General features: G+C 41.7%; 1 protein-coding gene across 1 annotated transcript in view; it reads left to right on the forward strand.

Moving 5' to 3' along the window:
* thsd7aa (thrombospondin, type I, domain containing 7Aa) overlaps nucleotides 1–12,650 on the forward strand; it is a 213,304-nt gene extending 200,654 nt beyond the window's left edge. Inside the window, exons 25-27 of the mRNA XM_079571198.1 lie at nucleotides 6,815–7,028; nucleotides 8,540–8,627; nucleotides 12,201–12,650. Coding sequence (XP_079427324.1) covers nucleotides 6,815–7,028; nucleotides 8,540–8,627; nucleotides 12,201–12,288 — 390 coding nt within the window. The 3' untranslated portion in view covers nucleotides 12,289–12,650. The remainder of the gene's footprint in view (nucleotides 1–6,814; nucleotides 7,029–8,539; nucleotides 8,628–12,200) is intronic.
* The last annotated feature ends 445 nt before the right edge of the window (nucleotides 12,651–13,095 follow it).

Raw genomic sequence — 13,095 nt, forward strand, 5'->3', positions numbered from 1 at the left:
AGTCGATTTTGCATGATATAGGACCTTTAAGTTTACAATACACTGAAAGAGGACAAAATAGATTTAATTCCATTTAAAGCAGAACTAAGTAACGCCACTGCAGGTGTCATCGCATGTTGGGTTTTTTTACTCATTAATTGTCCGTGAGAGAAACACTACGCTGACAGAAAAGACAACGGGAGAGAGGCTTGGCTGTAAACACTGTCTAAGTGGCGCTAGCCCGCAGTCAGCTTTGCCCGTTTGCCTGTTAGCTTCTTCTTAGTGATTCTGTTAGTGTGTATTGGGGCCTCCGACCCGGTGGCAGTGAAGTTGCAATTGTGGTTTTCTGGCCGGAGACACCAGGAGGAGATGAAAGACCCCCCCAATCATCCCATTAACACCAGTATTACCCCCAGAGGGACTACGAACAGGATTTATTAAGGTAAACAAGTTGCTAAGTTCTGCTTTAAGGTTCTGGAATTATATGCAAAACTCTGCAACATAAAATAGGTATACAAATTTGTGACCCTTTTCTGACCACGATGTTTCTCTGCCCCCTGAGACCTAAGTTGTGGCTCATTTTGAAGCTCTGACTGGGGTCTTTCCAGTGCCAATAACTAGACGTCCCTATCACTTAAGATATCGGCCTTTTATCGATCAATAGCTGATATCGATAATACCCAAATATCGGCCCTAGTATGCAGGTGATGTCACAGCTTGGCACTGGAAGCCAAATCATCATTGACTTGAAATTTGCTGTTGACACTGCGTCCGGAAAGTTGAGGATTTGATTTAGAATGAAAATAATGTTAACCTCAAAAGGCGCTTTTATTTTGCGCGTTCCAAAAGTCGCCACTGTCACCGCGTTGCACGTTTCCAGCGTCAAGCCTGCGTTATCGAAAGTTACCACAAGAGGGTGATGGAAGTCCGTTAGAGAGAGACAAATTCGAGAAGAAGCGTCAAGAAACAACAAAGAAAATGGGAAAGTAGTGATGGTTTGTTTGTGGGTTGTTCTAATCACTCTTTAGAAATGTCGCCCACAAAGGAACAACAGCCGGAGTAAACGGACAGATCCGCACATAGAATGGGCCGAAAGCTCCACACGCATCCACTGCAACAAATGGAGCGATGAGATTTCCCTTCAGGGACAGTAAAAATCTACATTACCTTTGCAGTACAAGCTAGCGGCATCCTTAGCTTAACCATAAAACTGTAAGTGATTTTTGTCCACGCACTTCCACATTTTGACAGCCCTAATTACTTACCGTCACCGAACGTACCCTACAAACTTTAATCCTTTTTTTTTTTTTGTACAATTGCGGTCACATTAAGCGGTTTGCCAAAGTCTGTTTCATTTGTCAAGAGCACTCTCACAAAGGCAGTTTAATTAAATCCCCTCTTTACTGCTTTTTGTTTCCACACTCTGCAATCTCAACTAATTAGTCCGACTCCTATTGACGCATTGAGAGTATTTAATGGGCCGTGGCGGGGCTCTCTCTGAACAGATGTCTGAAATAGTCCTTTTTTTTTTTTTTTTTTCCTCCCTTTTTCTGTGTACACCATTCGTCAGGCCGGCTGCAGCGGGAGTGCCGGGACCAAGTTGTGATCAGGTGTAGACAGCGGCCGATCGATGCGGCTGTCATGTCTAAATGTCAGCGTGCCTCGCGGTTCAGTTATTAGCGCCGCACGGTCGGTAAAGTCCTAGTGTCCGCTGCAGCGTGTGAGCTTCATATATGAGCAATGTAGAAGGTCAGCGCCCCGCTCGAAATGAACTGGCCACTGCCTTCACATGTGGCTCTCCAGACTGGGAGGATTCCACTCACGCTTCCCCGGGCTTCGTGTGGCGGCAATGAAGAACCTTCTGTTTGAAAATAGATTGATAGATCTTTAGATATGACTAAGTACAGTTACAGCCTTTTGCACACTCACATTATACGGTTTATACAGTGCCATGTTTCCTTTTAGTAGTGTTATAGTCTTCTTAAAGTTGTACCTGTACGCATATTTTTCAGCAATTCTGCTTATTTGTCTCCCTCTTCCACATTAAAAAACGCCAGCCCACCCTGTATTATAGCACGTCACACGGAGGAGTCCAGTCGGGACACCTTCGCCAAACTTCTTAGACAAAAGTTCTCTGACAAATGCCGTCATCTATACTTTAAGTTTGCCTCGATCGAACTCTTTTGGAGTGGAACGTGGAGTAGAGGGACGGAGAGGCACAGTGTTAAAGTGATAGTCCGTAAGTTTGAAAAGTGTAGAGAGATAGAGTGAAATTTGAAAGTAAATAATCAAATTCCTCCCCTCTTTGATCAGAAAGCCCTTCTTCGTTTGCAAAATGAGGAGAGCAGGAACAGAATTTTCCAAAGTAAATGATCAATCTCCTCCCCCCCTCCTCTCCTGATTGGTTCACAGGAAAAGCTCGTCTCATTGGTCAACGCGGGAGGATACTAGACTGATTAGTTGATAAGATCCGGGAAAGAGGGGCTTTGCAAAAAATAATACATATATATATTTTTACTTACTTAACATCAACATGCAAGACCAGGTGATCGATTTTACATATTTTATCAAATTTCTAAAACATTTAGACTTCCAGACTATCACTTTAATAGATAATGTTTTGTAAATTTTTCAGACAAAGTGGTACAACTAGTGCCAAAAAAACGGGTCCGAAGACACCAGTAAAGGTACTTCGATGTCCCAGCTCAAGAAAATGATGGTTTGGTCAAAGAAATTGTCTCAGGGAAGAAGTAAACGTTATCTTTCTGTTTTAAGGTTCTAGATCCAGAAGAATGTAGGCTAGATACAGAAAAGATCTCGTTTATGTCCCAGTTAAAGAAACAGGCCACCATTTTTACATACTGAAATATGTTCTTGCCTGAGCTTAGACGAGTTGATGCGTAGTTGTCTGGTCTTTGTGTGTGCGCTCAGTCACGCACAATGACCAAAGATGTTGTTTGCATTTGGCCTCTCCCAGCATATTCCTATAGCTCCAAACGGGGGTGAAGTTGGAAGCTACCCCGCTCTTTCACGGGTACGCACAAAGACCAGACAGGTATGTATCAACTCGTCTAAGCTCAGGTAAGTACATATCTCAGTATGGAAAACAGTGGCCTGTTCCTTTAAACGGTTAAACTACTGGGTTTGGAAAGGATTTGAAAGGTACCCAGCCCTAAGGTTAAGTGTTGGAAGCTTCATTGGCAGCGCTAATGACCTTAGCTTTGGCAGTAATTACATTAGCACATACATTTGTACCAATATCATCACAAACAGCAAGCATACAGCCATGGTCGTAGCTTTTTAACAGGATTTGTAGACTATTCCTATCCATAAGTGGCGTGAAAAAGTCTGAATGCCTTCGTTTGCTCACAATTAAGGCCTAATTGTGAGCACTAATTACATTTCAGCCACTAAGTAATGTAATAAGTGCCTCTTAAATTTAGGCCCTCTATTATGAAAAGGGCTGTGCTGAATATACTCACGCTCATTACAGCTTCTTTTTTTCCAAAGATTGGAGCGCGGTGGTTGTTTTAGTTCCTGTATGTCCAACTGATTTCAACCTTTTGTCTAAGCTTTTCAATTTTCAAAGCCACGCGGCGACCAACGCATGTTAGCCTGTTTACACCCCCACTGACGACGATCACACATGCCCTCCGACCTTTCCAGTGTAAATACCCCTCAAAAACACTCCCACATCCTTTGTCTGCGATCGAAATGGCTGGGGTGCGGATCTGCCAGGCTTTTGCATTATGGGGATTTTCCTGCCCTGATTATCCTCCCCTGTGGAGAGGCGGATCGGGCTGAGGGGGCGGGGTCGAAACGCAACAAAACACAACGCCCCGTCCTGTGGCGGCAGAGCGGTCATCATGCCAAGGCCACCAACTGGGGATATTTGTAGGACAACGAGCCATTTTCGGCAATTCACAGCCCATTTTCAACAATACAATACATGTTTTGACCAGTGACATAATGATAGTAAAGGCAGTTGTAAGATAATGTTGCTCTTGCGGTTGCTGGTTGGGGTTCATGGTTTAGGTATAATATCTATTTGTCTGAAAGGTTTTGCAATGGCGATGATCTAGTGTCTTAAATTGTTTTCATAGTTTTGATTCCTAGTCATATGCACTGTATGAGCAATATGATGAATGATTATGGATGGCATATATCAGGGGTACCTCAGGGGTAAATATTAGGGCCGGGACTGTTTTCAATTAATTCCGATTAATCACACTTGACTTTAGCAGCAAAGACACTTTTTCCGTTTCCTTTGTCCAGCAAGACGGTGCTTATGGACGAACACAGGGTGAAGCCAAAAAACATTTTACTGTCAAACTTGTTTATTCACACAGTTCAGCCGACATAAACGCATTCAAAAAGATCATTCTCCAAAATAAATCCAACTGCGTCTGTCTTTGAAGTGTTTGAAGTGATCACACAGGCCTCACATCTCCACGGAAATAAGTTAAAATTTAGGAAAATGCAAAGAAGCATCGAAAACATGCCTCTAAAAAATAAATACAACCCCTAAATAAATGATGCTTAATTGCTAAGGCCATAATTAACTTGATAAAAAAGGTTTTACCGAGTCCCGCCTCTAATTATTTTTACACATAAGATCTCAAGTACATGTTAAAGTGCTGTGAAAATGTGTGAAATACTGTCTAGAATGCAGTACTTTGCTTTATTTGGACAGGATACACAGCCTGTTAAAACACCCAAACAGAACATGTGTGTGTGAAGTGTTTCCATAGAGAAAGAACCATTTCTTCTACTACATTTCTGCTGTCCTATATTTCCTCCCGGACCAGCACAAAGCTCATTGTGTGTGAAGTGTAAAATCAATATTAGCAGGTCAGGTGTGCGCTGGAGATGAACAGTCTCCAGAAGTCACGCTCGCCGACTCGCTATGACCCAAATATGGAGGTCGACTTAACTGGAGGGTTTTTTTTTTCTTGTTGACTTTGCTCAAATAAACGTTCTGTGCTTCTGAAGTGGAGGAGGAAGGATCCAGAGGTGTTGTTACATTGTCAACACCTCCGCGTGAAGAGGCGGGAAGTCAGTGACAGGTGCGAACACGAGCAGAGAGGAGAAATTGATTCACGTATGGGGGAAAAAAATCACATCTGAAAGAAGACAAATCACTTTACAGCAAACTTTTCCAGCTTTTAACCATGGGATATCACTGATTCCTCATGAGGCAAGACAAATATCGGAGTTGCATTGTGCTGCTCTCATGGACCTTTGGGTGTTTTTGTTTACTCTACTGGATTCTTACACTCTCTTATCATTTTCCAATCTGGATCTCCTGCTTGTTCTCCTGAGCTTTTCTGCACTGAAAAATTGCATTCATTTTAGCAAGCTGTTTGCCAATAAGTAGAGGTCGACGTATATATCGGCCGGCCAATATATCGTGCCGATATTTGGGTATATCAGAAGAGTGTGGTAGCTTCCAACTTCACCCCCGTTTGGAGCTATAGGAATACATTGGGAGAGGCCAAATGCTAACAACATCTTTAGTCGTTTTGAGTAACTGAGGCACCAGAGCAAAGACCAGACAGGTACGGATCAACTCGTCTAAGCTCAGTGAAGAACATATCTCAGTGTGGAAAAACGGTGGCCTGGTCCTTTAATATGAGCCCACCACTACAACTTCATAGGCCTCAGGGAGATGAGAAACATTGCGATGTAAACTGGTCACCAGTTTGTGCACCTCGGATCATATTTTATACATTTTATGTAGACCTTTACTATAAAAGATAGAGACATACACTACAAAAAAAAAACGTTTGGGGTCACTTCTTTTTTCAATGAGGATAGCATTAAATGAATCAGAAATACAGTCTAGGCATTGTTTATGTTGTGAATGCCTATTCTCGCTGGGAGCGGTTGATTTTTAACGGAATACCTACATAGGTGATGATAGAAAACCCTTGTGCAATTGCGCTAGCACTGTTGAAAACTGTTAGAGAAGCTATAGAAGTGGCATGAGTGACCCCAAACGTTTGACCAGTAGTGTATGTGTTTGTTTTGTTTTTTGTGTTTTAGATCTGCTGATTTTTGTCTTTCAAACAAGCTGCCCCTGAAGTATTCATACTAAACATGAATGTCCTGAATAAATCAGCCCTGTGCCCCTAATAAAATGCCCCTACTGTCACAGCTCATCAACATCGGCCTGAGAAAAACCCATATCTGTCGACCTCTACCAATACTGCTGGTATTGTTTCTGTAACATGGATCTTTCCTACTAAGCCAGCATGGCCTCAACTAAACCTCCAAGCAGTCGCTCTTCAGCCTTGTACAAGAATCTCTGCAAAACCTGAATACATTTCTACATAAGTTTACAGATGAAAATGTAGAGGTGTAAAGAAAACGACCTTATTTTTTCCTTTCTTTGTGTTTGAAAATGCAGAAACTTTCCAGTGTGTATTGTTCCAAAGGCCTATGGTCAAGTGACTCTCCTCAAAGCATAGGTTTTTGTAGGTAAAAGTCATTAACGAATAATGTTTTTGGAGACCCCTGACCCAAACAAAATGCTTAGAACAGGGATCTTCTATCGCTTTTACCCCTTGAGCTACTTTTGTGCAATAGTTATGCTTTGAAGACAAACAAAAGTTGGCATATAAAAAAGTCACACACTTTAACCGTTGGCCATTTTATACTCATTACTGCCATCTCAGGTCTTACGCATAACTGCAGGTTCTATATTAAGCTCATGCATGACGGCACTCAGACCCGAAGTAACACCTTTCGGTCAGACAGAGTAAAGTACGTGGCCATGTGCGTCCTCGCTGTAAGGTCGGTCTCACAAACACTTTGTGGCGTGCGTTTCTTGCAGGCCGGCGTGTGCGGCTGCGAGGAGGGCTACACGGAGGTGATGACCTCGGACGGCCTGCTGGACCAGTGCACGGTGATCCCGGTGCTGGAGATCCCCACGGCCGGAGACAACAAGGCGGACGTCAAGACCATCCGAGCGTTCAACCCCACCCAGCCCGCCAACAGCTCCCCGGGCCGGGCAGGGAGGACGTGGTTCCTACAGCCCTTTGGACCAGGTAGCGTTTTTTTAATCAAACTTAAGCAATGTTTCCTCTTTGCAGGTATTTAGAAATGATTTCAAACACATCTTCATCACTCTCTTGAAACAAAAATATTCAGTCATCTTACTGTCAGCCCCTTTGCTGCACAGCTGTTTCAGTAAAGAGAAGGAAAAGAATGTCCATGTGGTTGTAGAGAAGCCGCGGTCCAAAGAAAAAAGGCTGGAAGCACAACTCCAGGTCTGTTTTGGATGAGACAACAACTCTACAAAGCTCTACAAAGTACCTTTTCCTTTAAACGCCAAAAAACAGGGTTTTAGTCGGCTCCCGTTGAAAAGCCACGGATCCCATTTTGTTTGAACGGAAACAAAGCCAGGAAAGAGACGGTATCTGCAGGCTAAGTGTTTGTTCTCACTTCATTAACACCGTTTCTGACAACGCTCACTCTCACCGGCTAAAAATACACTCCGCTTTTCACATGCAGCAACCAGGCGATCACATGTTTGTTTGCGTCACACACTGTAGTTCAGATCAGGGCCGCTGGGAGCTTTGCCAGGGGCCCGGGGTAAGGGGCCACAAGTTTTTAAAATTCCTTATGGCGATCAAAAATTTGGAAAAACATATTTGTGGACATGAGAAAAATGAGGAAATGATAATACTAGCAGTCCAATAGCATACAAACAGAATTATTTTTAGAACTTTGTGGCAGTAGTCATTGTTTGCAGCTGTTGCCGTAGTCGTAGTCGTAGTCGTAGTCGTAGTCGTAGTCGTAGTCGTAGTCGTAGTCGTAGTCGTAGTCGTAGTCGTAACTGCACTGCTTTAGTACCTGCCCTACAGTTGAAGGTTTGTATAGGAATGACAGTTTCCCTTTGGCTGGAATCTGTCACATCGTTTGAACAGAAATGCCTTGGATTCCACTGCCCTCTAGTGGTCCATTAAGCAAGTTACACCCCACACTGGCAATTCATGTTCTAAAATGGGTGTATGTCAACATTTCATAGATAGCATGGTATACTACAGGCAGCTATAATTTAAGAAGCAAATCTATAAATAAAAATGCATTTTGATATAAACTATATTCCAGACTGAAAAAAGACGCCTTTTTAATGTATCAAACTGAAAAAAGTGAAGCTTTGTTTTTACTAAATCTTATCTCTAACTTGAGTTCATGAATATGTTTCACTGCTTTCCACAAACAGGGTGATATAATGTTCACAATCTAAGCCTCCACTTGGCTAATTGTTTTCAGCATCAGTGCTAGTTTTTCAATGTCTACTTCATGAATACAAGATACTGCAAGGGGGGAATGGATTTTATGTGATTAAATAATAACACTTTTAAGAAAGTGCTTTTCCTTGCCAGTGGGAACAATTAATTGTAAAAACATGTGTCTTATGCCAAGTGGATTTTGAACCTTGAGCTGCAGATTCATTATAATTCTCACCTGAGCTCACTCCAATGCCCTGCCATCTGACACACAGCTGCATAAAGTCGTGTCCTAATCTTTTCTCCGTTATGTGTGTGTGCAGATGGGAAGCTGAAGACGTGGGTGTACGGCGTGGCAGCAGGAGCCTTCGTCTTGCTGGTCTTCATCATCTCCATGACCTACCTAGCATGGTAATGGAACTAGTGCCTATGCGTTATGCACTCAAGTGTTATCCACGCGTCCTCAGTCAACAACGTCATTCAGTTCTCAACGTTCTTTGATGTTTCATCTCACAGGCTGAGTTCATGTTCTTGAACTGGGCGCAACTGTCCTCAACCTTTGATCCACTATGATCTAGTTTTACTTAATAAAAACAGCAGAGAGCCACTTAAGCTTTGAGGATACCTGAGAAACAGAATCCACACTTCACAGTTTCCAGGAGCTGCAAAGGAAAAAAGGCATAACTGTCGGTTTTTAGATTGTGTTCAGCGAGAGTATTCAAATATCAGTGGATCTTTCCTGGGTCAATAATGTTGAAATTAAATGATAAAAAGTAAAACGTCTAGTGAGCTATTGGTTAGAAGATTCCTGGTCTATTCAGTGTATAGTGTTGAATCAAAGCAAATACCTCTTGCAGCAGACTGTATCTACAGACGCTATTGGCATCATAATGCTAATACTTAGAGTGCTGTGTGACACTTTGTTTATCTTTGCATCCGTCCTTTTATATAAACCAAATCAATTAATAAATAAAAATAAATCACCCAGGTAGGCCCTGCTGATTAGATTATGTCAAATGTTCAGGTGAAGAGCAGAGGTCAATATAACTCAATCTAGTCAGTGTAGTAGCAAACTAACATGAGGGAAGAATGTCCGTCATGGAAATCATACTTTTTTCACACATTTTCTAGTGGACTATAAGCGTGTTTAGCACAGTCTCAATCGGGACCTTATGAATGTTTTGACACAGCATATTGTCCTTTTCAAGTGAAAAATTGGCACTTGAAGCTAGTTGTTAGCATGTAGCATGAAGCTAACATTACCGTTATTGTTAGTCAAGGTCAAGGTCAAGGTCAAATTTATTTATAGAGCACATTTACAAACAGCAGGCACTGCCCCAAAGTGCTGTACAGATTCATAAAATAAAACAATCAACATTTAATACAAATAGAATAATAAAATCAACATGAGAAAAATGCTCCGCTCAGCTCGTGCCGAGGGCCAGCGCAAAAAAGTGTTCCCTGTTATTTGTACAAATTTGGGCCGTTAAACCACATTGTTCCATGTATCTGTGTCGATATTTGGTTGAAAATACATAAAGTAATGCAGCAATAGTAAAAAGTAGTTGTGGAGCAGTCGGTGAAAGAAAACAGTAAATCCACGAATGTTGTCCTCTGAGATTTTTCATCAAAGAACGTGACCCAACCTGTTCATCCATTTCATGTTTCATTTCATTGTTTATTCATTTCATTTGTCATTATTGTTTTACTCTTTTTCATTTTTTTGTGTGTCTTTTTGTTCGTTTCATCCATCCATCCGTCCTCACGCAGTTACTGTTGCATTTACTGCCATTCGTGCTCCACGCCGCCCCCTTCTGACGGGGAGGGGTACTGGGCGGAGCACGACAGCGCCATGGTGCCTTACGTATGCCCCGCCTGTCGGGAGCTGGAGAGGGAGGAGCTGCAGCGACGGCTCAGCCAATCAGAGCTGCCGACGGCGACGCTGGGGCGGGCTCTGACCGAGGAGCCGCGGCAGCAGCAGCAGCTACCGCCATGCCCGCTCACCCCCTCACCCCCGCAGCCTCAAATCGAAACGCTCATCACATAGTCACACTGTCAAAGTCAAGTGCCTGATCACCGGCAGTGCCCGTGCAGCCTGCCCAGCCGCATGAACAGTGTGGAGGTAAAGAGTAGTAGATGAAGATGATGAATCATGTCACAAAGTACTTCTCCTGGAGTGTTCCACCTTCGCAAAGGTTTTCAAAGTGTAGTCATCTGGACACTTTTAACCTCTTAACCCCACCTGAAGTGAAACATATTTTCTCCAGTTCGACTTTAACCAAATCTGAAAACTTCTCCAACAATGAGGCAAAAAAAGAGACGAAAACATATCAAAAAACGCTTCAACAATGTGACAAAAAAGTTGTGAGTTTTGTAGGTCTTAGTAGCTTTAGTGTCGCTTTCAAATGAGACACTACAATGACCTATAAGCTGTAAGCTCCAGTCGAGAAGCTTTTGGATTTGGGTAAAGCTGAAATGGAGAAAATGTGTTTGATTAAGGCGAGGGTTAAGAGGATGAACTTACTGATCTTAATTAATCCTTGAAGATAGAAAAAGTGAGCACTGCTGCAGGTTCCAAAGGTGCTAGTTGACGTAAAGGGGCTATTCAAGGAAACAGGCTATCAAATATAAGAGACATTTATTCATCATAGTTATTTATCAATTAATAGCTTGGTTTTGGGATATATTCAATTTGTATATCAAGTATGTGACAAAATTCTGAATGCATTTGAGCTTATAACTTACTTTGACAAATCAAATGTTAAAGAAACCAATATTGAGCATTGTGAGCACTCAGCATGTTTAATTGAAAATGTCTTTTCATCAGTTCTCACATCCCATGCACTCTGCTGCCCTCTTGTGTTCATCCTCATCATCATCATCAAAGCATCACCTGTGTCATTTGATGTTTGGTGTAGTCCTATACTTTTATCTATATATAGATTGCAAGTTTTCTGAAATCTGAATAAGGTATTGAGTTTAAATGTATCCATTTGTTTTGTATTAGACACAAAGATGTTTTTTGTGGGTGAGGTGATTTAGGTTAAGTTAGTATGTCTTTGAGTCAGTGTTAATTTTAACAACATATTTTACTTTATTTTAACTTTTAGTCATTTGACGAAAATGTAATTTAGTTTTCGTCAAGATTTGGTCAAATCATCCTTTTTACTCTTGATCTAATTTAGTCATTGTACTTTATTTATTTATTTTGTGTAAATTTACATTTTAGTCTAGGATCTGTTCATCAACTACTTTTACTTAAAGCCACACTGCGTAGAATTTTATCCAATAAATAAAATTGAAATGCTTGCATTTATTTTATGACAGATATTTTCATCATTGAAAAATACCTCATAAATGCAGAAACAAACCTGTATTTTTTGCTGTGAGCGGCTCAGCTCTCCTACGACATGATTGTAACTTTACCGGGAGAGGGTTTGTCTCCAGCTCGTCTCTATGGAGATGTGACTAAAGTCAGCAGAATTTGAGATTCCAATAGGTTAAGTTCTCATCCAAATCCATTCTTTATGACCCACTGCAGTAATGTCCTGGTCATTAGGAGCATGTTATTTACTGATAGCAACAGTACAGTCCAAAATGTTTTGCGGTGTCCCTTTAAGTTTAGTTAAATTGTTGTAGGCAAAAATATTACTTTCACTCATAAAACTAATAAACCAGCCAACCTTAACTAAATAATACTAAGTACAAAACTGGAAGATTTGGTGTTTGTAGTTGCTACTTCTGTGGAGATGTTGTCACCACATGATTGCTTCCAAGTCAGAGATTAGATATTATAAAACAGGATACTGGCCCTGAAAATATAAAAATATAAAAAAAAAACTGAAAATATAAAGTAATGAGTTGTGCCTTTCATCCTGGTTTAGCCCCAGATTAAACCTTATTTTATCCTGCTTTTGTCCTGGTTTAGTCCTTGTTCAGTCCCGGCGTAACTCATTTCTGTTTTCATCTGATCATATTTTCCAGTAAAAAGCCAAAGAAGCCCCAGCGGCGGCAGATGAACAACCGGCTCAAACCGCTCACGCTGGCGTACGACGGGGATGCGGACATGTGACCATCACCCCCCGCCCTGCCCTCCCTGCCCTCACCGCATCACGCCGGGTCGGTCGCCATGGACACGGACCCGGCCTCGACACCGCCGCCACAGGGATACACAGGGTCGTCACGGTCACCCCTGCTCCATCATCAGGCTGCCTCTGAGCAAATGTGGACTTTCTCAAACTTCTGAAAACTGGTGCACTGCAAAAATGTATCTCATTGAAACAACCCAAAAATTCAAGTTGATTTAAGTTACTTGAAGTTTTGAGTAAACTCAACTAGTTTACATGATTTGGCTGTTAAGTCCAGAATATTTGGCTTGGATAGATCCAGAATATTTTACTTGTTTAGATCCAGAAGATTTGACTATATTTTCCCTCGTACCCTGGTTGCGAAATGCTGCTAAAGCCAATTTGCTTCCATCAAAATTTTAAAACTGTTGATAATCTTTTAAGAAAAATATATGGAAAATGTATATTAGAAAACAGAGGTCCATTGTTGGAATTTGCTTGTAAGTTAAAAAAACAAAACAAACAAACAAGTCACATCTACTCAAGTCATTTCAACTTATACTTCAATGTCTATTTTTGCAGTGCATCCAGCCTTGATGAGGTTTTCTTCGTTTATTTTCGTTTTCACTCGAGCCTTCATATTTTTGATATTTTTTCTGGAATTCTGCCTTTCGAAACCATCCGCCACTGCCGCTAACTCGCTGTCGGAGAGGTCTGAGCGACGTGTTGCCCTCAAAGCACAAGATCTTCACCGCCGGGCGTCCGTTGGATCTGTGGCAGCTCAGAGGGAGGACACTTCTCAATCTTTCGAA

Source organism: Gobius niger (genome assembly GCF_951799975.1).
Source record: "Gobius niger genome assembly, chromosome: 14".
NCBI classification, from domain to species: Eukaryota; Metazoa; Chordata; class Actinopteri; order Gobiiformes; family Gobiidae; genus Gobius; species Gobius niger.